This window comes from Trichomonas vaginalis, chromosome I (genome assembly GCF_026262505.1).
Source record: "Trichomonas vaginalis G3 chromosome I, whole genome shotgun sequence".
In the NCBI taxonomy this organism is placed as follows: Eukaryota; Parabasalia; order Trichomonadida; family Trichomonadidae; genus Trichomonas; species Trichomonas vaginalis.
In genome coordinates, this window is record NC_067203.1 from 24,652,662 (window position 1) to 24,678,300 (window position 25,639).

General features: G+C 31.0%; 9 protein-coding genes across 9 annotated transcripts, besides 4 other annotated features; 3 read left to right on the top strand and 6 right to left on the bottom strand.

Moving 5' to 3' along the window:
• Positions 1 to 1,094: part of a mobile genetic element that runs on past the window's edge.
• Positions 1,095 to 4,385: 3,291 nt separating this feature from the next.
• On the bottom strand, positions 4,386 to 5,158 carry TVAGG3_1044670 (saposin family; the record flags this gene model as incomplete). Its single annotated transcript, XM_001584298.1, has 1 exon — positions 4,612 to 4,998. One exon carries the CDS (start codon positions 4,996 to 4,998, stop codon positions 4,612 to 4,614), a length of 387 nt encoding a protein of 128 aa, XP_001584348.1.
• A 1,595-nt stretch (positions 5,159 to 6,753) lies between these two features.
• Positions 6,754 to 7,419, top strand: TVAGG3_1044680 (galactose-binding domain-like family; the record flags this gene model as incomplete). Its single annotated transcript, XM_001584299.1, has 1 exon — positions 6,754 to 7,419. The coding sequence occupies one exon, from the start codon at positions 6,754 to 6,756 to the stop codon at positions 7,417 to 7,419; it is 666 nt and encodes a 221-aa protein (XP_001584349.1).
• Positions 7,420 to 10,035: 2,616 nt separating this feature from the next.
• TVAGG3_1044690 (RNA polymerase II transcription regulator recruiting protein) lies at positions 10,036 to 10,923 on the top strand (the record flags this gene model as incomplete). Its single annotated transcript, XM_001584300.1, has 1 exon — positions 10,036 to 10,923. The coding sequence occupies one exon, from the start codon at positions 10,036 to 10,038 to the stop codon at positions 10,921 to 10,923; it is 888 nt and encodes a 295-aa protein (XP_001584350.1).
• A 612-nt stretch (positions 10,924 to 11,535) lies between these two features.
• Positions 11,536 to 12,003, top strand: TVAGG3_1044700 (Rrp15p family; the record flags this gene model as incomplete). The annotated part of the gene is made up of 1 exon (XM_001584301.1): positions 11,536 to 12,003. The coding sequence occupies one exon, from the start codon at positions 11,536 to 11,538 to the stop codon at positions 12,001 to 12,003; it is 468 nt and encodes a 155-aa protein (XP_001584351.1).
• Positions 12,004 to 12,331: 328 nt separating this feature from the next.
• Positions 12,332 to 13,083, bottom strand: TVAGG3_1044710 (uncharacterized protein; the record flags this gene model as incomplete). The annotated part of the gene is made up of 1 exon (XM_001584302.1): positions 12,344 to 12,877. The coding sequence occupies one exon, from the start codon at positions 12,875 to 12,877 to the stop codon at positions 12,344 to 12,346; it is 534 nt and encodes a 177-aa protein (XP_001584352.1).
• A 377-nt stretch (positions 13,084 to 13,460) lies between these two features.
• TVAGG3_1044720 (uncharacterized protein) lies at positions 13,461 to 14,835 on the bottom strand (the record flags this gene model as incomplete). Its single annotated transcript, XM_001584303.1, has 1 exon — positions 13,894 to 14,826. The coding sequence occupies one exon, from the start codon at positions 14,824 to 14,826 to the stop codon at positions 13,894 to 13,896; it is 933 nt and encodes a 310-aa protein (XP_001584353.1).
• A 195-nt stretch (positions 14,836 to 15,030) lies between these two features.
• On the bottom strand, positions 15,031 to 15,681 carry TVAGG3_1044730 (protein ubiquitination; the record flags this gene model as incomplete). Its single annotated transcript, XM_001584304.1, has 1 exon — positions 15,031 to 15,681. The coding sequence occupies one exon, from the start codon at positions 15,679 to 15,681 to the stop codon at positions 15,031 to 15,033; it is 651 nt and encodes a 216-aa protein (XP_001584354.1).
• Positions 15,682 to 16,651: 970 nt separating this feature from the next.
• Positions 16,652 to 19,047, bottom strand: TVAGG3_1044740 (uncharacterized protein; the record flags this gene model as incomplete). Its single annotated transcript, XM_001584305.1, has 1 exon — positions 16,719 to 19,040. One exon carries the CDS (start codon positions 19,038 to 19,040, stop codon positions 16,719 to 16,721), a length of 2,322 nt encoding a protein of 773 aa, XP_001584355.1.
• Positions 19,048 to 19,904: 857 nt separating this feature from the next.
• Positions 19,905 to 20,537, bottom strand: TVAGG3_1044750 (protein ubiquitination; the record flags this gene model as incomplete). Its single annotated transcript, XM_001584306.1, has 1 exon — positions 19,905 to 20,537. The coding sequence occupies one exon, from the start codon at positions 20,535 to 20,537 to the stop codon at positions 19,905 to 19,907; it is 633 nt and encodes a 210-aa protein (XP_001584356.1).
• A 948-nt stretch (positions 20,538 to 21,485) lies between these two features.
• Positions 21,486 to 21,597: a mobile genetic element.
• Positions 21,598 to 21,657: 60 nt separating this feature from the next.
• Positions 21,658 to 21,758: a terminal%2Cinverted (terminal inverted repeat of Maverick-3 transposon ID:TVAGG3_1044770).
• Positions 21,658 to 25,639: part of a mobile genetic element that runs on past the window's edge.

A 25,639-nucleotide genomic window follows, 5' to 3' on the forward strand; every position in this document is an offset into this window, starting at 1 on the left:
TTGGTTCATCTTCATATTCTCTGTACTTTTCTGCCACGTCAAAGAAATAAATGACACAATGGAAAAAACCTAAAACAAGTAGTCCTATTTCAAACCACATTTACTTACTAATAAAATTTCTTTGTTATGACACTTTCTCCGGTTTATAGGACCTCTCTCATATTCTATCTTGTCATATCTAAACTCATAGTCATGTATGTCCTCTAACCATCTCATAACGGTTTCCAAACCACTTTTATCGGATGTAAAGTAAAAGCATGGACAGTTATGTAAAACGTCTAAAGTTTCTAAAGAGTCTCTCAAAGTCCAGTCTACTTGGTATTGAAAATCCCATGTGTTATAGAACGGCGGGTCCACTATAAAGAAAACATTTTCCTTGTCTTTATATTTTTCATACAACTCTGTCCAATGACATCTCACAAACTCTATACCCTCAATATATTTTTCTATGTCCTCTTTGAAAACATTTGTATAGTTAAGATATAAAACTTTTGACATAAGTGTTTCAATGTCATGAACTCTTATAGAACCACTATATAATAGTCTAGCAGATATACTATCCCAGTCTATATATTCTGCTTTTTTCAAAACCTCTCTCACAATATTTTTCTTATCTAATGGTATACGTTCCATCTTACCTATAGGTATCTTTTCTTTTAACGCTTTCAATATATTGTTTGTGTCTGGTATATGTTTGAGACGGTCCATATAGTTGTCGAAGTCATTGCATATAATCTTTGAGTCTGGGAATATTGTATGGCACAAATGGGATATATAGAAACTTCCACCGAACAAATCTACAAATGTTAGACCATTCGGTAGTTTCTTAAGTTCTCTCAATATAATATCTTTACATTTACTCTTATTTCCAAAGAACGGTAACGGTGGTTTTGTAAAATTCATTTATATATAATAATAAAAATGTTTTTTCCTGAAAAGTGACAGAAAAGTGACAAAACATGAAAACATATATAATTTGTGAAAAGCTCCTGGAAGCCCTCCGAATAAAAACTTCATTTATACTAAACATCTTCAGGGCTAGAGGGCACGAAGTGCCTGGAAGCCCCACTACCTTTTTTTTTTTTTTTTTTTTTCTATTGAATTCCAATTTTCCAATATGAAATGCTTTAGGTTTTTCTAAATCGGCCGGTTTTACATCTAAGATGTTATGAATACATGGAATATGAACACCATATAGTTTATAAACATTTTCCATGTTGCAGTTGCATTTACAATGCTGTTCGACTTTATTTTTAATTGCCGAAATTTTCAATTTTCTATAAAGTTTCATTACATTATCATTTTTTGGATTATGTTTGAGTGGCTTTAGATGTATGAGTAGTTTTCAATGTCAGTGTGGATCAAGATGTCTGGGAATAAAAGTAAGTCGTAGGTTAATATAAGTTTGATATTAATGTAAGTATGACTTAAAATGTAAGTCTCGGACGAAAGTAAGTCTGACTTGAAATGTAAGTCTCGGACGAAAGTAAGTCTGACTTGAAATGTAAGTCTCGGACGAAAGTAAGTCTGACTTGAAATGTAAGTCTCGGACGAAAGTAAGTCTTGGAAGAAAGTAAGTATGACTTGAAATGTAAGTCTCGGACGAAAGTAAGTCTGAGTTGAAATGTAAGTCTCGGACGAAAGTAAGTCTTGGAAAAAAGTAAGTATGACTTGAAATGTAAGTCTCGGACGAAAGTAAGTCTGACTTGAAATGTAAGTCTCGGACGAAAGTAAGTCTGACTTGAAATGTAAGTCTCGGACGAAAGTAAGTCTGACTTGAAATGTAAGTCTCGGACGAAAGTAAGTATGACTTGAAATGTAAGTCTCGGACGAAAGTAAGTCTGACTTGAAATGTAAGTCTCGGACGAAAGTAAGTCTGACTTGAAATGTAAGTCTGACTTGAAATGTAAGTCTCGGACGAAGGTAAGACAGACTTGAAATGGAAGTTTCGGACGAAAGTAAGTCTGACTTGAAATGGAAGTCTGATTCTAAATGTAAGTTCTAGACTAAAGTAAGTCTGATTCTAAATATAAGTCTGATATTAAGATAAGTTTGTAACTAAAATTAAGTCTTATTCCAAAAGCAAATTTAATTGTATAATAAGTCTGGATCTAGAGTAAGCCTTAGTCTACAGCTATTCTGTGTCAAAAATAAGTCACGAACCATAGTAAGTTTCGGACTAGAGTATGTCTGTAATTCGAATCATTCATATTCTTCAATTATCCCGCCAAAAAAATTATCGTCTTTTTATCATACCATAGTTTTTATCAATCTCGTTCTACTAAAAAAACCTTTATATTGGTGATTTCTTTGTTAAACCCGTATTTTTTCATGTGAATCTTATTGTATAAACTCTAAAAGTTCAATTTCCGGTCGAAAAAAACTTGAAAACAATTTGTATTCGACGAGTTAAAGAGCTCTATTTATTCTAAATTTTCCAAAAAAAATTAGATTTCGTTTTTTCGCTTCAAAAAATGTTGTTTTAAGTTTTAAAATTTGTAATTCAAAATTTTTTTGGAAAGATTTACGATTTTTTAATACTGCGAATGAGTTTTATTTTACATACTCTATTGATAAATCATATTTTTGTCGAGATATAACTTTTTTTTTTAAAAATTATATGCAAAGAGTGTTATAGAATTCTAGAAGGTATAGTGCATAATTTGAAGTATACTATCAAATAAAGAAATTTTACAGTTTTTTAGTTTTATTTAGATGTACGTTATTTTAGATGGCTTCGTCGAAAACAAAGCATGTCTGTTAAGTTTATTCTTAACATGGTAAATAAAATGGCAACGAAGCCCAGTGTACTGCGTCTTATGCCGTAGTTTTTGTTATCTTCATACTCAAATACAACAAATACAAATAGATTTATTACGAAAAAACGTATAAAACAAATGATATATTTATTTCTAGACAAGTTGACGAACATGTAGCGCAACTGTATCGCTTTAGAGAACAGTTCTTCCAACACCTACTCATTCAGTGAAAGATTTAAGAAGAACTCTTACTCGACCTTAACTACCTACGCTTTGCTTGAACAATTCCCAACGAGGTTACTATAAGGTTGCAAGTCTTGTCAAAATGTAGTATGCAATACGTTGGGGAAAAATAGATATATACGAACAAACTACTACAGTCTAGCAACTAGTCTTTAAGTGTAATGTATTTTTGCTACAAAGAGCTCATAACGAAGTCAAATTTTGCAATTTGATGTCAAAACTAGCTAGTTGTTGAATCAAATAGCGTTGTGACTTTGTATACATCACGATCTTGTGGTATCAGAGCTGTACTGCTGCAGACTAATTCAACTAAACATGAGCAAGATTGGGATTTCTATTCTCTGGGGTGCGAGGCTCGTCCAAAGTTCAAGCAGCTACAGTGTTTTGGATCACCTAAAGAACTTTGGGAATTCAGTTATTACGTAAATTTCTCAAGATGAACTTGAGAGCAGCGCAGTTATAACGAAAGTCTCTGATGAAAGGCAATGATTTCTTTCATGAATGATCTAACGTTAGCTTGAAATCAGGAAAAGAGACTATTGATGACTTACTTTCCATCGATGGTGCACAACAGCAGGGAGGGGATTGGTGGGTTTGGGGAAATTCGCTGAGGCACTAGTGTCCGGATTGTTCGTCAAATAGGTTTCCTTTCCTATAAAGAAATGACACTTTTTTGGCGGCTTATTGACTCAGAAAAATTTGAGAGTTAACGAATAATTTTGGCGCCAAAAATAATTTCTCTTAATTTATTAAATTTAATATACGCACATCCATAAGTTATGCTATTTTTTCTATTTTTTTGTTTAAATTCTAAATATTTTTTTTTCATAACATAAAATATGATGTCTAGTCTCTTTACATAAAAATGCTTAGAATCCTAGAATAGGTTTTTTATTCTTTTTGTCACTTTAAATTAAGAATAAAAAGATAATTTAAATTGAATATTTGCGATTATTCTCACTAATGCTGCTTCCTCTTTTATTAGGTAGACAACAAAAAGTTAGCCTTGGACTCCCATATCAGATTTTTGATTGGTTGCGTATATAATGAGCTGGGATTGATACACGAAAACCCAGTGAGAAAATTTTTGACGCCTTTGAAATTTGTTCCTAATTTTTATAGGTTTTTGATCAGATCCATATCCCAGAATTCTATTGTACCATAGAAAATCTATCTTCATATTCAGATACGCAAATGACTATTCTAATAATTCATTTCAATCTATTGATGTTTATAATTACTTATTGTTAATAGAATTACATTAAACTATAGGAAAGTTACCAAAATGCCATATATTAAGATCATACAATTCGATTTTTTCATATAAAAGAAAAAAATTAATTGATAAACTCAATTGTTATTACATGGCTTATATCCAACAACTATAGTTTTGGCTTCTTCTTGCATTCCTATTGAATAGATTCTTTTATTGGATTCTCTCAATAATGAAAATCAGAAGTTACCTTGCGTGGAATGGACAGACGCTATAAATTATAAAAATAAAGCGAACACATCACTTAAAAATAAGTTGTTTTTAAAAAAATTCATAAATATGAATTAAAAAAAAAGTCCAAATTAAAATCGGCATTCTTTTATGAAATATTTACATTCAAGAGCTTTGGCAGAAGTCAGCCTTTTCGCAAAGCTCACTTGTATCATAATGAGAAATAATAAGGTGAATAAGATTCTGTACATGGTGTTCGTTGAGATGTTGGCAAATTGTTTCGAGAAATTGTAAATCAATGCAGATTTTCTGAAGGAATTTTGTAAATATTGGCACAGAAATTTCATGAAGACCTTCACCAGTTAAGTATTCAATTAGAGATTGGCAGAATTCGCAGTTATCTGGTGATTCGTGGAGTGTAATACTAGCAGATCCTTTTCTTGGGACTTTTTGAGAAAGAGATTGAGCTTTTGGACGGCATTTACCTAATGACTCACAGATATCATGTGATGTAACTAAATCTTTAAGCTTGTTCTGAAGCTTCGATGCCATTTTATTGCATTTTTTGCTACCTTTGCAAAAACTATAATCTGATATAATGTTTGAATTGTGTATTTGCTCTGCTAGTTTGGCGTATTTCTTTTGGCATTTTTCGCAGTCGAATCCTTTTTTGGATACCGAAAGGAAACTTAAAAGCAAAAACATTTTGATCTGCCAAATTTACAAAACGATAAAGCGACATTTTTGATTAATCACTCATGATAATAGTTGTTAACCAGAATCTACGATCTCCAATTTTGTATAAGAAAATTGAAAAGTTTACAAAAACTTACCTCGATTATAGTTTAAAATCAATATTCATAACCTTTATACTTGTAATACCTCGTTTTACCTAAAAATTCTTTAAAATAATCAGATCATCCGAAATCATTGGTTGCAAAAAATTATAATAGATATAAGCATTTAATTCATTAACATATTGGTCAAACTAATGATGCATGAAATGCCAAAACCCGTCATTTTTTAGAGAAACAAAATTATTTTCTTAGTGAATAGTAACTGATATAAGTAATCAAGAGTCTCTTTTCATCTGAAGAAATATTAACGAAAACCCTAATCTACTATTGGTGTTGTTTTTATACTGTTGACAAATAATTTTTATAATTTGCACAAATAATTTGTAATTATCCTTTTACGATGCTGCCATTATCCACATAATATTCACAGGCATATCTTTATTCTGCATTTTGACTGAAAAGACAATTTTTAATCAAGCCTGATTTTTAGTTTACTATTCAAATTCCACTATCATGATGGTTTCTGCATGACTTCGTGGCGGAAATATCGAGAACAATTTCATATGGTTATATATTAGAAGTTAAAATGTTTATAGCCCACAACTGCTGCCTTCTTTGATTAATCAAATTTATTTCTTTTCGATAATCAATTCCGATAATGAACTCAATCTTATCGCTCAAAGTGATCATCTATACATAGTAGAGTAAATAAATTCTATTTTAAACACTCTCAAAAGTTAGGCGCATTAAAGAGTTCATAATTGTCGATACGTAGAGTACTGAAAATCTTATTAATCGTTTGGTAAATTTTGCCAATTAATTTAAAAACACCAGAAGAATATTGTGTAGATTGTTTTAATATACATGGCAAACAGTGGGTTATTCACCCCACACTCAATTTGAACGATATGTATGAGATACTGGAAGCTATTCTCAACAAACATGGCATTAATGTTAATTAATCCCACTAACTTCACTGATAAAGTGATGGCAATAGATCATATCCTACATTTTGTATATACTGGAGTTACATTTGATAAATATTATCCTTACCAAAAATACCCATACAAGATATTATTTCTTTCACCAAACAAATATAGATGAAAAAATTAACTCTGTTGACACAAATATATATTGCAAAGCTACCATAACGTCAGCACATTGATAAACCATATGAAATAGCTACTATTATAAACTTGACTTCTCAATGGAAATATTTGAAAACCTGAAATTGATACTCTCCATACTTCTCTCAACGATGCATTAAGCCCTTTCCAAATATCAGTTGGCAGTAAACTAGAAGCTTCCCAATCATCCATTAGCAATAAATCTTTGTGCTCCAGTTTCCAAACTTAGTAATCATATTATTAATGCGAATAATTTGGTAACTCATATAATTTTGTTTTCCATTCGGGCAAGTATGCCTCCTTCGTCCTGACTCATTAAAATGTCTCAAATTATAAATATTCATCTATTGTTATCGTTCATGAATTTTTTTTTATTATTTTTTATGGAATTTATTCTATTTAGTTTATCACGCTGTACAGAGACAAATGGAATCTTTAAAAAAGTTTTCAATGATAAAATTGTTGTTATAGATGCAAGCGGATCTTCTAAACAGTTTATAAATGGAAGCATACAATTAACAAAACCAGAAAACGCCATTTATCCATTTGATAAGGACTATGATTGGTGTTCAAATTGCGCTTCGAATTATGATGATCACCCATTCATTACATTTTCACTATTAAAGAAAAGATTTTATTTCAATTTGTATTACCTTAAAGCTGGTTGCTGCCATGATGAGTGCTGCTGTGAAGATGCACTTTACTGTGTCCAATGCTGCTTATTCAGCTGGTCACTCCAAATTTCGGCTGATAATAAGACCTGGACGGATGTACATAAGATTGAACGAGACTACAAAATGAGGAGATGCAATGAAAAAACATACACACTCGATAAATCCTATTCCGCCAAATTTATTCGTTTAATTCAAAATGAGCCTTGTCCTGGCGATCCACCATGCATAGCTCTGAACAAAATGGAAATATTTGGGGAAATTTCAAATGAAGATGGATCTGAAATTCAAGAAGATTTTGTTTCATACCATGATGACGACGATGACGTTAGTATCATCGGCCATATTTCAAAAAACGGAAAAGTTATAGTTAATTAATTTATTTTTTTCCTTTAACTTTTTTAAATTTTTTTTCTTATATATGTTATTTTAAATTAAATCGTTTTTTATTCAACAATAGCATTCCATGATTAATATTCGCGCATTACATATTGTGCGGTTTGATAAAAACAAAAAATATGAATTCAAATTTTATTCAATAAATTATGAGGGAAATAGTGATTTCTCGGCCTTCCATCCTGTAATGAAGTCACCTCATTCAAGTTAACATCTCATTAAAATATCTATCCCCGATACAGTTTAATTTATCGTGTTTCCTGACAATTCAATTTTTTAACAGAAAGCTTTCCTTTTTTCTGAATTTGAATGGAATGCAATAGAGTTGAAGTTTCGGAATATTGCAAATGTATAAGTCATTTGAAAGTCAATCAGAATGTATTATCCAATATTTATTTTGGAGATGTTGTAATTGAGAATTCCGAAATTTTCACTGATTAAGTCAAAAGCTTCAAAAGTACATCATTGCAAACATCGGACTAGTATTATGATAATAATTTAAACAATTAATCGAACGTTTCAATTTTAATTTCAGTCTCTATCAATGCAATTCTTAATTTTTGTGGTTCAATAGCTGTATAAGTATGTTTTAAATTAAAACTGCGCAATGAAAATCATGCATAATAGTTATTTTATACTTTTTGGATGGTTTCATCTGTAATTAGATGAATAAATCAGTTCAGAAATGACATTATGTTACAACATCCATTGTTGTAGGGAACCATTTATATGATCTTCCTGATAAAGCAAAGTGGATATATAAATGTTAAAATATTTTTAATATTGATTTACTTTGACCTTAAAGGAAAATTTATTGTATCACTTATAAGCCTCATCATTCTTCAATGTTGATTGAGAGATCTTTTACAATTTATGATCGCGGTTGATTTGGGCTTGGAATTTGATCAAGAATTAAGATATATTTTATCTTACATTAGTGATGATATGTGAAATATACAACGACATTAGTTATCTCCAGGGTTTAACAAATAATATAAATTCGACATGAGATTATTGAATAATCGCTGCGTTTATGTATTTTTAAATCTTTTTTAATAATAAAATCGATGATTTTATTTATCGATGATTGGATTTGAATATAAAAATATAAATATTCCAGAAACAAATAAAGTGCGTAGAATAGGACAATATATAATTATATATCAACCACCTATCTATCTGACACATCTTAAAAATTGAATGAAATTTTTGAATGATATAAATTAATTTGAATACTAATCGAAAATACTAGTTTTGAGATTTTGTTCAGAAAAGCAATGCATTCAGTATTTTACAAAATTTAAAATATAAAATAAATTTTTTTTCAGATCAAATAAATTCTAAAATCCAAATTCAATTGAGGAACATTAAAATTCATATGTTTTAACAGAATAAAAATGTAAAGTTCTCAAACATTTGAGTCAACCTTCTTATTGACCATCCCGATTTGTACAAAATCAACGTATTAAAATTTTCTTTTATGCCGATTTATTAATTCAATAATCTTCACAATTTTCATTTGTTTTCTAGTTCACAGATCAGAATTGTGTATAATTCAAATATGCATCGCAGCTGCGATGTGATTCTGATAATATATATCAACAGAGAACAAATTATGTTAAAAGCGCATATTAAGCTCAAAATTTAAATATAATTTTCTAAAAAACTCTTTTGACTCGAAGTTTAAATCAACGAATAAATTAACTGGAGAACATCTCTTAAAGAAATATAATAATACTTAGATATTTTTTCTATTTTTAAAAAATTCAAACATTACTATATTTTACACGATCTTCTTGAAACCTAACACAGTTAAATTCATTTATTAATCCAAAATTAATAGCGACATTAATTAATCAAAAGGAAATAGAATTTTGAGCTTCGTCAATATTATCCTATTAATGCAAAAACTTATTAGGAGCAGTAATTATTTAAAAATGTAATAATACAAGATATGCTAAGAAATCGAAAACAAATTTTATAAATTGGATTCAAATTACATTTGTTATCTTTATCGTTAATGTAAAACCGAGATATTTCAAATAGGCAAATCGAATTTACAGTAAAATTCATATATAAATGATTGAATAATATTTTTCTGAGCTTCGTCAGAGTACAATGACTATTTAATTATAATGAGATCAATCACTTTTTACCATTTTTTAAAACAGAAACATGGAATATATTTTTCCAAATGACTTTTTAGTATCATATTCAATTTCAAATTATCTGATATTTTCGAGCTGATTTTACTATATTTTTTTATTGTTGCTATTATCACATTAAATCATATGTCTGTGACTTAATCAGAAACCGTTAAAATTTTTTTTCGTATACAAGTTTTAATTAAACTTTCTTTATAGTTTTGATTGACTAACTAGGTGAATTTAACCTTTTTGACATAGGTCAATATTTTTTGTCACTTCTGAAAAATTAAGACCTTTCTAATCAATTCATGTCGATGTAACTGTCAGAATTTAATGCAGTGGTTCCGATAAATATTACGTAATTATAATTCCCAAGAATTTTATGCGATTTTCGTTTTCATGCATGGTGTTTTCAATTCAAAAATTCAAATAGCAAATTCATATTCTCAAAATGTCCCGTAGCAAAGTCAACTATTATGCTACTGATAAAGACTCTTGCCCTCTTGCAAGTGTTGCCTTTGCCTCATTAGACCTTGAAGGCAATGAATCACGAGATGTCATATCCAAGTGCGAAGCTGCTATTTGTGACCAAATCAATCGTAAAATCAGCGCAGAAGAGTCAGCTTCTATATTGTATAGATATGCAGATAACAATGCCCCAGCAAAATTGATTCAAAAAGTTCTCCACGCAATTGATCATCATAAGCCTGTTATTGGCTTGTCTGACAAAAATAAAGGTTCACACCACTGCATGATGTGGCGCCAAGAAGAAGATATTCTTCTTCTGGCAGCAATTCATAAGTATGGTCTTGGTGACTGGAAATCCATTGCCTACTTTGTTGGTGGTGGTCGATCCCGATCACAGTGTTCTCAAAGATGGGGCCGTGCCATGGATCCAAAAATCGCAAAAGCTCCATGGACTGAACAAGAAGATAAAATTCTTCTTGATATGGTAAATGAGTACGGGGAGCACTCTTGGGCCAACATTTCAAGAAAGATGGGAAATAGATCTGATGTTCAATGCAGATACAGATTTTTCCTTCTGACAAAGAGGGGTAAATCTGGCAAACCAGCCAAAAGAGCTTCTCCTAATTCTCCTATTTACCAAAAGTTTGATGAAAATCAATCTGATTCAAAAAATGAACCAAAATCCAAGGATAAATTAGTTATTCAAGAACAGGAAAATTCATTTGTTAAATACAACGTACTACCAATTTCTGTATTATTGCCCATGAAGAGCATTTCGGAATGCTCTGTTGACGAATTGTTCCCTCCATTGATCATGAAATCGCAGGCTCATTCTGAGCCCACTTCCCCTATATATTCTAACCAGTTATAGAGTAATCTTGTTAGTTTTAGAGCTTAGATATCTCATTATAATTTTTTTTAAAGATATATGTGATATATTTATGAATTACCGAATTGTTTTGTAAGTATAACTAGTAAATTTGGTTGAATTTTCAATAAAACAACATCATATTAACTGAACAACAAATCTTCAATATGATGCTTGAGTATTCTATCTTGCTGCAATTACACTTCATATTGTTTCCTAAGAAAATCTAAGTTCAGAGTATAAAAATAGGGAAAAAACTGATTATTTGCTTGAGATTTTCAATATCATTGAAGCATATTACAGCTCTCGAATAATTACTATTATTTTAGTGTCTGATTGCAGAATCCTGACTTTTATTCAAATTTTCGGACTTATGATAGTTTCATCATATTCTTATCAGAAAGAGCTATTTATTGAAAAACATTACATAAAACCATTTTTCAACATCAATCATATCCAAATTTGTTACAAAATCTCAATGTTATAATGGATTGTAGTTTAAAAATGGTCAAAACTCATTTTTAGGATAAAGTTTGATTGAGACACTGTGAGGATATGCTGGTGGCAAACATAAAAATGAAAAAGATTAGTTTGTGACCTCCAATAAAAGTGACAATGTCTTCGTCTGACGAGGAGGAACAGATTACAGAAGAGGAATTAACATCCTCCGATGAAGAAGAACCAACAGACAGATCATTTGGCGAAAACTATGCTGCTTTATTGAATGAAGTTATTCCAGATGGAAAATGTCCAATTTTATTTTTATCAAAAATCCCAGCAAAAATTGCATCAGAGAGAGAAAAACAACTTAAAGCTACTAGAGAAGCAGAAAGATATCAACAAGGTCGTAAAGCAATGCTTGATCAATTCCATACTGGTTATGAATCATATAATGACGACGATGAATATAAACTTCGTAAGAAAGCTACAAAAGGCGTTATAGAATTATTCAAATCTGTTCATCAGGCGCAAAATAAGAAGCCTATTACAGATACTCCTCCTGAAAAGGATGATACACCAAATGATGCTGATGAATACCTTAATATATTAAGTATGGCAGCTGCTAAACCTGCCGCTAAATAGAGTAAAATTATTTATTTGAATATTATTAGAAATTACCTTTAGTTTTTTGAAGATTTCTTTCTATTTATGTAAAATAACCAAAAAGCTACATACCAGAGTGAAATATAAAAACAATATTTGTGAATTTGCTGTTGAATTTTATACTACCAATATTTTTATAGCTGATGAGATAGAAATAAGAAGCGCCACCAGATATATAGGTGTGGTAAAAGTTACAAAAATTTTATTTGAAATTGATATTTTATGATATTTTTTTGATGGGATATATCAATACAAATAAAATTTCGAATGGATGAGCTATACTATGATTAAAAATTTTGACATTTTTGTGTTTAAAGATTTATTTCAAAAACAAATAAATGTAATAAATAGGAAGTATGAAGTTAAGACTCTGAAGGACCAATGATGGGCGAACTCTGCCGAAAATTCCTGAAATAATACTTCCCTTCATTAGGAATTGGAAAGCAATCAAAAATATCAAAAATCCGATTGCTAAGTTACGAAGTTTTGTATATTTCGACATAGCTCTTTGATGTGTTACGCGGCGAATTAGTATTTCCAAAATTTCTGGGGCAAAACAAAATGAAATACAAAGGATCATTAAGACTCTAGGGTCTATATCATTCAAGTAATTGAATGTAAAGTAGAAAATGCGGATTTTTTCTGTTCCGTTTGGCAATGATATCAATAATCCCAAAATTCTTATTACAATAGAGGGCAACTTATCCGAAACAAAGTGTAGAATAATCCAGGCAATTGTAACTGTAAGTAATTCAAGAGATAGTGATTTGAGGAAATCTTCAAGTTTAATATCAAAAGTGAGATTTCTTGCATCTTGGAAAATAACGATGAATCTCTCCTGTAGAATTGACATAAGGAATGTTGTAAAGAGATTATTTTTGAAACTGAAATAAATGTTCTTGGTTGATATAAAAACTAAGTATGTACTCCATAATCCGTGCATAATTGGCCAGATGGGAATATCTGGCGTCCTAAGTGTGCTATCATAGACCCAGAAAGAAAAAGGATTTGTTTGCAGGAAATGTGCTATTGCGTGCATTCTTTTTTCGCTTCCTTTTTTTGTCAGATGACAGAAATTGATTGACCGAACTTCACTATATTAATAATATCGGCTAAACTCTCTAGAACTTTGCTTACAAACATGTAAATATATGACCTTATATGTCTAATCATTAATTAGAATAAGTTTTATTTTCCGAAAAATATTCTGTGAAAAAAAAGATCAAATATCGGATCATAATGCATAACCTAAGGCTAGTACTTCCAAAGTTATCAATAATAATAACCATCTGCAGAATCATGAATGTTTGTTTGAGAATATCAAAATTAATTAATGACTGTTATTCGTAGATATACTTATCCGGGGCTATACAACTAGTAACATTAATAATTTTTTTATAAAAATAAATAAATGTTATAAATTCTATGTGAAATACCGAGACTTTGCTACAGAAATATGTTTTAAGCTATTGTAAACTCTACACTCAGCTGTGATAGAAGCTGGAGATGTTGTTTTCGATCTTCTCAAGGATTAGTATGTCAATATATATACTAAGATTGGGCAAAAATGTTCCAAACTTGTATGATTCAGTATCAGGCCATTAAAATGCATGGAAACACTTAACTTTTTAAATTTTTTTCGAGTAAAATTGAAGTCTACCGATGTACGTATTGGATGCAAACGGAGGCTCAACTCGAGTTTATTTACATGTGTGTATATTCGATTTTTGTCAAAGTTGGCTAAATAATATATTTTGATGTTTGTCAATTAATTAAAAATACTAATAGAATAGAGAATGTTTAACTTGAGTTATCAAATAAATAAACAACAAAATAAATTAAATACAAACAAACAAAATTTCAAGAGATTTAAACCAAATTTTGGCCTAAATCATCATCGACCTTTGTATCAAGGATGCTTCCATCTTGTGGAGTAGCTTGGTCGATCTGTTTTTTGGCACATACCAAACAATAGACAAGAAGAAACACAGTTGTTGCAGCGACTAGGCATGAAACGACTGATATTGTTATGATGAGTGCCGGGCTGACCTTATAAGTATCTGGCTGAAGAGTATTAGTTTTTGAATCGGGTTTTATCCATGATTTTGGAATAAATAGGCTTCCATTTGTAGCTAGATTTGATTTAGAAGCATTTGAGATCTTGGTAACGTTGATATATTCAGAAAGCATTGAAAAATCGCTTTGAAAATGTAAAGCAACAGATTCATTATATATATTGATGTTATTTACACCAACTAATGATCTATTGTTAGAATTAGTATAGATTGTAAGAACATCATGCTCCTCTACGCTTGTAGCAACATTTATAGTAGTATTTTCTGAACCATATATCAAAATACACTTATTATCGTAATTATTCAGCTGATATGGTGAAACTCCATTTGCTCTGAACGAGACTGAAAATGAATCTGATGAGGAAAAGAAAAATCCTTCGTAGCAAGGTGTTGAATACTTAACTGATATGAACTCAATTGTATCAGGAACATTGGACTGAATGGTAAAATTTGTTGGATAATAAAGAGTAAAGTAAGCAAATGAATTAAGTTCAGTAATTCGATTAGATTCTGTTGTAAAATGCTTCTTATTGTAATCGTAATACGTGATCGATACATCTGCATACTTGCCTGATGTAAAAAGCAAATAAGTTTGATTTTTAATCAGATTAATGCAGTATTTTTTGGAAGGAGCAATATCAAGTCTGTAAGATTGAAGAATATCTGATGTTTCGATGCTATAATCACAAGATAAAGCTGAACTAAAGAAAAGGAATAAAGACCGCATAAAATTTTTTTTTCAGAATGTCAAAAAAGTCAAATTGAGTTCAAAAAATAGATGATGATAAATAGTTGAAATTTAGACAAAAAACTAAAGGATTTTACTAATCATCGTCTATTTCGTGTTATTTATTAAAAAATTCGGGGATTTTCTTTTCAAGAATGTGTTTATAAATAACAGTACATACTTTACACATAAATGACATTGTAATCAAAACTCTTTCATTAACATAGGAGTTTTACCACGATTATTCTTTATTTTGGTATCAATTCCTCTAAATCCTAAGAGAATTTCAACAATTTCTCGATTATTGCGAGAGGTAGCATCATGAAGAGGAGTATTTCCATAATTATCTTGTGCATTAATATCAATTCCATCTAATGATAAAAGGAATTTGACAACATCGATTGAATTATAATAACAAGCAATATGGAGTGGTGTGCTATGATCATCATTTCTCATATTAAGGTCAACACCACATGAAATAAGATCTTGAACAAGAGTTAAATTATTTAATTTTGCTGCATAATGAATTATTGGAAAATTAGTTCCCCAAAAATAACTATGAGTGATAGTTTCATGATATCTATTATCAACAGCAAATTTGATTGAATAAAGATCTCGTTCTTGACTGCATTTTGAGAATGTAGGATAAATATTTATGCGATGATTTGATTTCCAATATTTTTCAAATGAATTTATATTTTCATCTGTTGTTGAAATTTTATCAAATTGTTTGGTTTCTTTATGATTATTGTTATTATTGTTATCATTTGATGATAACATTAATGTTTCAAATAAATGAGTGAAGATTTCATTTTCGTTTTGAATATTGTCATTTGATTTATTTTTTGTTTTCATTTCTTGATCAAAAGAGTTGATGAATGAAGAATAAAATTTGATAAAACGAGAAATTGTTTCGTTTGTGCAGAATTCGAATCTGATGAATTCAATCAGTTTGTCGAATTTTGATGTATTTGGTGTTTTTGATGTTTTTGATGTTTCTGAAAATGATGATGAAAATGATAAAAAAGATGAAAATGTTTTGATGAATGAAATAACAAAATCACAGATATCATCTTCATTGTAGACAAAAACATGTTCGTTACTCAAAATATTTGAAATAAAATCAACAAAAATATTATCGATGTTTTCGTTAAAATATGATGATGCAATAGAATGATAAACAGATTCAAAAAGAAGACAAAGTTTTGAAGGTCCAAGAAAAGAGATATGAGATGCGATGAATGAACATGTTTTATCGAAATCAAATGTTTTAAGACTGTATCTGATGAATGATTCGATGTTTGATTCACTGATAATTGTTGATGAAATAATGAATTTGTATTGTGAAATAAAATCTTCGTTCTTGAGAAGAACACCAAGATCATAAATAATTTCACTTGTTTCGATGTCGATGTTTTCTGAAACATATCTTCTTGAACAAACTTACAAAAAATGTTTAATGCTTTATTAAATGATTCTTTATTATTAATATCAGTATCAATATTAATATTAATCTCTTGTGTACTATTATCTGTAATCAACATGTTTCGAACTGTTTCACTTACAACAACTGCGTGTGATTGTGTTGTATAAAATCGATGACCATTGATAACGAAACAAAAATCACTTCCATATTTAACTAAAGACGAATTTCTGCAATACTGAGAATTAACAACAAATTTAATATCACTCATCAAAAATTTAAAAAATGTCACTTTTTAAATTTTACCAACATTTTTATCGTCAATATATCAAAATTAATTTTTAGATACAACGAATGTCTACACCTTTTAATTCATAACTTGTGAATTTCCTGTCATTTAACCAAATAAACAAATAAACAAAACAAAACAAAAAAAAATAAACAATTTATAAAAAAAAATAACAAAATTTTATACATTTCTTGGAGGCAAAAACTCAAATCTAGCAACAGTCAATGTTGTCTTTCTTGCCTTCCTCAAAAGAGACCTTACATGTATTGGTAACGCAGATAATCTTTTATCTGCTCCAAAACAAGCAGCTGTCCATGACATATTAGATAACTCCTTTGTAACATTCACAAGAGCGTTCCAATCGTCATCAGACTGATGAGAAAACATCGATACTGTGTATGGAGTAAGATTATGAGGAACAACGAAGCAAGTAGATAGGGGAGTAATGTATCCTCCTTCTGGTGAATCGAAAATCCTCTCGCAAGGTGACTGAACAATTATATCATCATCAAATTTATTATTAAAGAAAGCCTGAACGGCAGGGCTCGGGAAAACCGAAATTAAGCAGAAATCACTGACTCCCAAGAAGTCTTCTGCCATAAATTCGTTGTATAAACTCTCGGATATTCCTTCATCGACAATACACATAACAACAGAGATATTTGTATCTTTAATACCATTCCTAATTTTCTTAAACGTCTCTCTGATACCAGCAATGTCCATACTTCTGTTTGTATGGAAGAATTGACAAGTATCATCGCACCACGTCGATAATTTCGTATCGGGATCCCAGGCTATGTGTAATCTGATGGGATCTGTACTCTCATTTGGCCTCTGGATTATAAATGGCGTATGAAATTTGAATCCAAAAAATAAAGACGCGACTTCTTCAGCAGAAACGTATAGATTACCGAATGGTTCTGATTTAAATGATCTCAGGCGTGTATATATCAACAAAGCTAAGTTCTTCATGAAATCTTCCGAATGTTCCGTAATTTGGCAATCCATGATCGGAGTTGTGATGACGTGAGCATCTATATTACATCCGAAAACGATCGGATGCACAATAAATATAGTTGGCTGCTCAACATTAAACTCAGTTTGAAATCTCTGATTTATTTTCATGTTTAACGTCGGTTCCGTTGTTGTCTCGAAGCAGTTCAAGCTCGGGATCAACTCTCCCAGTTGCAATGATGAGTAATAACTCTCTAACTCCTTGAAAAAAATTTTAACGGCCGATGTAACTTGGCCGATGACATAAACATAGTATTTTGTGTTTTGCGGACCATTTATCGGGGAATAGACGTTCTCCTCCCAATTCTGGTAGCACGTGTTAACAGGTACTTGTATAATTCGACCATTTTGACGTACTAAACAGTTCGGAATTCCGAGATGTCTTCCTTCGAAGGATGTAAGCTGATTCGGCATTGGCCCGAGTGAGCTTGATGCATAGGGAATGGATGTGTCTGTAGATAGTGGCGAAATAAAGGGAATTCGTGGTAATAATAATTGATCAATTAATTTCGGAAAAATTGGATTGATTTGAAGCATTTTCTTAAGAGATTTGCGTTCTTCGTAATTAACAATCATTTCATCTATGAGTTCGTAAGCGTTCATCGTTGGAAATGCAACAAATTCTTTTGGAAGGACTTGTGGAGGTTCTTCGACATCGCAAAAATTATTGGCGAAGAATTGTTCGATGCCTTCTTCGACTCCTTCGTAGAAATCTGTCTGATAATCTGTCTGTTCGATCTTTTTCTCAATTTCAACTTCATTGTGGCCAGAACGGCTAAATCTGTAAATGGAATTCGGCCATTTAGTAAATGTAACGAATGTTTGGTTCTCAAATGGTACGTGAATGACTTTTTTCGTTATTGAAACACATGAAGCTCTATTTGTAGAAACTGATTGAACATAAAACGGATGGACGTATGGTGGAATTAATACGAGCTGTTTGGGTTGAATTCTTGAATGCCTACTGAGATATGAAGTCGGTTGTGTTGTTATGAACCTTCTAATGTAAATTCCGTCTTGCGAATACACGGGAATGTTTTGGTAGATGAAGTTATTGCATGGACTGTCGGGTATTTCGAAATATAAGAAAGTCCAGAAATAAACGGGATTCAAATAACTGAGTTTGTAAGCGTTTGATAGGTTAATTGCCTTCTGCATGTCGTCGAGAAAAGAGTATTTGATGTTTTTGTCAATGGTAGGAACCCATGAAAACAATTCTGACCAAACAGGAAATTCGAACTCTTCGATTTGATTGAATAGATCAAATGCAATAACAATAGGATCTTCTGTCTCCTTTGGTGAGTATTCTGGCGATTTGTTCAAGCAATAAGCAGGAATGTTTTTCCTTGCAAGTTGATGTGACAATAATAACAGCCTGCTCTTCAAACTTTCTTTAGATTCGTCAGTTGGAAGGATTTTGGAGTTTATCTGTAATACAGTGAAGCCTCTGAATGGAGTGGTACTCAGATTCCACTGTCCCGCCTCCATTTCAAAGCTCTTGTCACGTTTTTGATTATTTTTTGAATTGATTTTTTTTTAAATAAATCAAGTTTATTTCTAGCCTGAAAAAAGGACTCATATTTAGGACATAGATAGAATAGCTCATCGGAAGCTTAGCTTGAGACTTCGGAGTAAATATATATAACGTGGGTGATTTTTCCCCCAGCCGTAAGAATCACACTTTTGAGAGTTTTACATGGCGTTTGCCGGCAAATGCCATGTAAAATTGTCTCAAATTTTTTAGGGTAAATACACCGGCAACACCCGACAAACAAATTTGAAGTCCAATATATTTCATGCCATTGCTCGTGATCTTGCCAAGCTTGCACACAAGATTTTAGCAACAGCCGACAAACAAATTTACATTTACGATATGAAAGTCCAACTTAGGGCCAAATATCGCTCAATTGACAGGATTTGGAAGACCGTTGTCAAGTATATTGAAAATGATTCACATGTAATTGTTGGTGTTATGGGAGCAAGACATGATACTTATTGGAAATGGAACCATGAATAAACCCTATTTGTTTACATCGATAAAATTATTTTTATTATTATTTGAAGCAAAAAGGTTTCTCTAATTCGTATTTGTAAAAAAAAAATTCAAAATCCTCAAAAATAAGTTCATAAACAAAAAAAGATGTCGATTATCCCAAATTTAGAATCCAAAACAAATTTAGAATTCCCGTGATCGTGCATGAATTTTATTTAATAAATTATTTGCTCAGGATTTAGTTAAGGTTGCAGGTACAACTTTCTGAAATTTTCTTACAAAATCAACAAATCATTGTTTTAATAGTAAAAAAAAAAATACAAGAATAGTACATACTTAATACATAAATGACATTGTAATCAAAACTCTTTCATTAATATAGGAGTTTTACCTTCATTATTCTTTATTTTGATATCAATTCCTCTAAATCCTAAAAGAATTTCAACTATTTCTCGATTATTGCGAGAGGTAGCATCATGAAGAGGAGTATTTCCTAGCTTATTTTGTGTATTAATATCAATTCCATCTAATGTTAAAAGGAATTTGACAACATCGATTGAGTTATAATAACAAGCAATATGGAGTGGTGTGTCTAGATAAACATTTCTCATATTAAGGTCAACACCACATGAAATAATATCCTGAATAAGAGATAAATCATTATATTTTGCTGCATAATGAATTATTAAAGTACCAAATACAGATAATTCATGATATCTATTATCAACAGCAAATTTGATTGAATAAAGATCTCGTTCTTTACTGCATTTGTAAAATGTTTGATAAATATTTGTGCGATCATTTGATTTCCAATATTTTTCAAATGAATTTATATTTTCATCTGTTGTTGAAATTTTATCAAATTGTTTGGTTTCTTTATGATTATTGTTATTATTGTTATCATTTGATGATAACATTAATGTTTGAAATAAATGAGTGAAGATTTCATTTTCGTTTTGAATATTGTCATATGATTTATTTTCTGTTTTCATTCCTTGATCAAAAGAGTTGATGAATGAAGAATAAAATTTGATAAAACGATAAATTGTTTCGTTTGTGCAGAATTCGAATCTGATGAATTCAATCAGTTTGTCGAATTTTGATGTATTTGGTGTTTTTGATGTTTTTGATGTTTTTGATGTTTCTGAAAATGATGATAGTGAAAATGATAATAAAGGTGAAAATGTTTTGATGAATGAAATAACAAAATCACAGATATCATCTTCATTGTAGACAAAAACATGTTCGTTACTCAAAATACTTGAAATAAAATCAACAAAAATATTATCGATGTTTTCGTTAAAATATGATGATGCAATAGAATGATAAACAGATTCAAAAAGAAGACAAAGTTTTGAAGGTCCAAGAAAAGAGATATGAGATGCGATGAATGAACATGTTTTATCGAAATCAAATGTTTTAAGACTGTATCTGATGAATGATTCGATGTTTGATTCACTGATAATTGTTGATGAAATAATGAATTTGTATTGTGAAATAAAATCTTCGTTCTTGAGAAGAACACCAAGATCATAAATAATTTCACTTGTTTCGATGTCGATGTTTTCTGAAACATATCTTCTTGAACAAACTTACAAAAAATGTTTAATGCTTTATTAAATGATTCTTTATTATTAATATCAGTATCAATATTAATATTAATCTCTTGTGTACTATTATCTGTAATCAACATGTTTCGAACTGTTTCACTTACAACAACTGCGTGTGATTGTGTTGTATAAAATCGATGGCCATTGATAACGAAACAAAAATCACTTCCATATTTAACTAAAGACGAATTTCTGCAATACTGAGAATTAACAACAAATTTAATATCACTCATCAAAAATTTAAAAAATGTCACTTTTTAAATTTTACCAACATTTTTATCGTCATTATATCAAAAATAATTTTTCGCTAAAATTTAGTGTATATTTAGACCTCTATGGCATGGCTTTCAATTCAGATGTTTAATGTTAATTTTCAATGACGTTTCATGCCAGCTGTCAAAAAAATTGAATTAAAGTCAGATGGGCGTAAGTGCAGCATTAAATTCATCTTTCAATCATAATTGAAATTTACAATTTTCTGTTTATATTCATATTCAAAAAAAAAAAAAAAAAAAAAAAAAAAAAAAAAAAAGGAAGTGGGGCTTCCAGGCACTTCGTGCCTTCTAGCCCTGAAGATGTTTAGTATAAATGAAGTTTTTATTCGGAGGGCTTCCAGCCCTAAGAATTTTTCCCAAGACCCAAGAGGAGGACCGAACCCCAGCCGACCAGCCGTTGACTTTTTTGTCATGATTTCATCGTAAATGTTTTGTCAAGACTTCTTCGTAAATGTTTTGTCAAGACTTCTTCGTAAATGTTTTGTCAAGACTTCTTCGTAAATGTTTTGTCAAGACTTCTTCGTAATGAGCGTAAATGACCCAAAAATAATGTTTATGTTAGAATGTTAGATCTAACACGTTTTCTAACATGTTTTCTAACATCGTAGAAAACTCATGATTTCTTCGTAAATGTTTTGTCAAGACTTCTTCATCGTAAATGTTTTGTCATGAATTTCATCGTAAATGTTTTGTCAAGACTTCATCGTAAATGTTTTGTCAAGACTTCTTCGTAATGAGCGTAAAGGACCCAAAAATATAATTTAGGGTAGAAGGTTAGATCTAACATTCTAACATAAACATTATTTTTTGGTGTAAATTTCATGATTTTCAAGAGTTTTCTACGATGTTAGAAAACATGTTAGAAAACATGTTAGATCTAACATTCTAACATAAAATATATTTTTGGTGTAAATTTCATGAAAATTCAAGAGGGTAGAAAACTCATGATTTCTTCGTAAAATGTTTTGTCAAGACTTCTTCATCGTAAATGCTTTGTCACTTTTCTGTCACTTTTCGGGTAAAAACATTTTTATTATTATATATAAATGAATTTTACAAAACCACCGTTACGTTCTTTGGAAATAAGAGTGAGTAAAGATATTTCTATTGAGAGAACTTAAGAAACTACCGAATGGTCTAACATTTGTAGATTTGTTCGTGGAAGTTTCTATATATCTCATTTGTGCCATACAATATTTCCTGACTCAAAGATTATATGCAATGACTTCGACAACTATAGAACCGTCTCAAACATATACCAGACACAAACAAAATATTGAAAGAGTTAAAAGAAAAGATACCTATAGGTAAGATGGAACGTATACCATTAGATAAGAAAAATACTGTCAGAGAGGTTTTGAAAAAGGCAGAGTATATTGACTGGGATAGTATATCTGCTAGACTATTATTAGTGGTGCTATAAGAGTTCATGACATTGAAACACTTATGTCAAAAGTTTTATATCTTAACTATACAAATGTTTTCAAAGAGAACATAGAAAAATATATTGAGGGTATAGAGTTTGTGAGATGTCATTGGACAGAGTTGTATGAAAAATATAAGACAAGGAAAATGTTTTCTTTATGTGGACCCGCCGTTCTATAACACATGGGATTTTCAATACCAAGTAGACTGGACTTTGAGAGACTCTTTAGAAAACTTTAGACGTTTTACATAACCATCCATGCTTTTACTTTACATCCGATAAAAGTGGTTTGGAAACCGTTATGAGATGGTTAGAGACATACATGACTATGAGTTTAGATACGATAAGATAGAATATGAGAGAGGTCCTATAAACTGGAGAAAGTGTCATAACAAAGAAATTTTATTGGTAAGTAAATGTGGTTTGAAATAGGACTACTTGTTTTAGGTTTTTTCCATTGTGTCATTTACTTATTTGACGTGGCAGAAAGATATAGAGAATATGAAGATGAACCAATGCCTGCAAATGTTCAGTATATGTACTCGTAAGAGATATTTTTTATCTAATATTAAATGGACGCACAGAACTTAGCGAATGCACAGCAACCTGGACAACCAAACCCAGAGAATATTCCAAATGAAGTTAGAATACAAACTGCAATGGCAAAACTATGGTCAAGTGCCAACAGATGTACAAATGCAAACTGCATGTCAAATGACGCTGCGTTAGGTTTGCCACCATGGTATGCAAATATGAGATGGAAAGAGTTTTATACAAACCCTGAAGTGGGATATAACAACTTTATGCAGATGACGCGAAACAGGAGTTGCCAGAATATGTTTTCTACCAGAGGAGAAACAGAATGTATGAGCTCCAGTTAAAGAATGCTATGGAACTCAACAGGAAACGTAAGAGACTAGGCGGACATTAGATTTTTACATATAGTAAAATGCGGTTTTCTTCAGTAGTATTGGAACTTCTTTCGAAATGTTGGAAGAGGTATATGGAATGGAATAAAAACCGTAGGAAGAGGAATTTGGAACGGAGTCAAAAATATTGGTAAAAGGTAGGTCAGTTCGTTGGTATTATACCTAAAGACCCTGAACCAGAAGAACAAGCTCCTGTTATACAACAGCCTGAACCTGCACCACAGTCTAGTTGGCAACCAAATCCAACACCTCAACCGTATTAAAAAATTATATTTTTACCGTTCGATAGTAGTTGTATATGAAACTAAGTTCTAAGTAAACGCGTGGTATAATGGAATTATTCTCTTTCTTCCATCTGTAGTAAACCATACTTGAAAGTCTGAAATACTTCCACTTGGTGGTTCATATAGCTTTGTAGGTTTTTCGTAAAAGTCATTTGCCAAGCATAAAAAAGAGTTTTGTGCACCAGAAAATGAAGCATGAACGATAATAGCATCTGAGTCGAAAACATTTTCATATGTTCCATTAGGGTTTTCGACTTCATAAAGTTCGGGTGTACTGGATATGCTGCAGGCTGATTTAAACATCCTCAAAATTATCCATGCCAAGTTGTTATATTTTGTAGAAATATAAACGTCTTCTCCAAGGTCTTCTATTCTATTGATTTTAACAGTTGCATTTTTCCTGTCATATAAAATATCGAGATGGTACTCTCCTTCGTCAATGTTGTACTGTTTTGCATATTCGAGATAGATATCGTTTATTTTTTTTTGAAAAGCTTGAAGAGTTGTTTCTAAGTTTACAAGCAAATTCACTTGTAAAAGTTTTCCCTGTTCAAATTTTCTCATACGTACTTTCTCTTTGTTATAGTATCGAATTTCAAAAGCGACCGTAAATGGGAAACCATGTATGGCTTCTGAAATGAACTTCATTCTACGAAAAGCCAACAGCTTTTGTGACGGATGGGTCTCTTAACCATCTTAACGGGTAGTCAAAACGATAGCCTTCATGCTTTACGGTCTCTGTCTCAAACTTTTGACCTACGTTAGTAAAAAGTTCTAATGGTTTTAGTTGTAGCAACTCTTGAATTTTCTTTTTCTATTGAAAGCATATTTTATCTAGAATAAAATGTCGAAAGAAACAGCGTCTATGAGAGAATACAACACAACCGACAACTCATTGTGCAAGCTCTAAATAAGAACACAACAAACTTTTCAAACTATTCTAAGATATCTGAGTCATTGAAAGAAGGAAACTTAAAACTGACGATAAACCCATTGACAGACGAGTTTCTGTTTCAAGACAGTAAGAACCATACTGTTTGTATAAATCCAAAAAAGAACTTTAAACGAGAAACCTATAGATGAACTTCTTTTGAAGGCAGATATTGACAACAAAGCTGACAAAGAGTATGTAGATGCAACAAGAGACTATATTCTCGCATGGACAGATAGAACATACCCACAAAAACATCATACACATAACATCTATGACGTAGATGAACTACCAGCAATGTTAGATGACAAAGCAGATAAAACATATGTTGACAATAAAATGTCAAGTGAAGTGACAAGAGCTGACAAAGAATATTCTAAAAAGACTCATACACATACCATATCTGATATTACAAACTTACAAGAAACCTTAAACAGGAAAAGTGACGTTGGACATACACACGATTTCTTCGCAACTGTTTGGTATAGAAAATATTGAAGGAACGGTTGAAGAAACTGGTGGGGATGTATTAAATTGGAAACCTCCTAACTTTCCACAAGGTTAACATCGGAAGAAGACATAACAACGATGAGATACATTAGATGTAGAAATGTCTATGTCATGGAGGATGAAAACAAA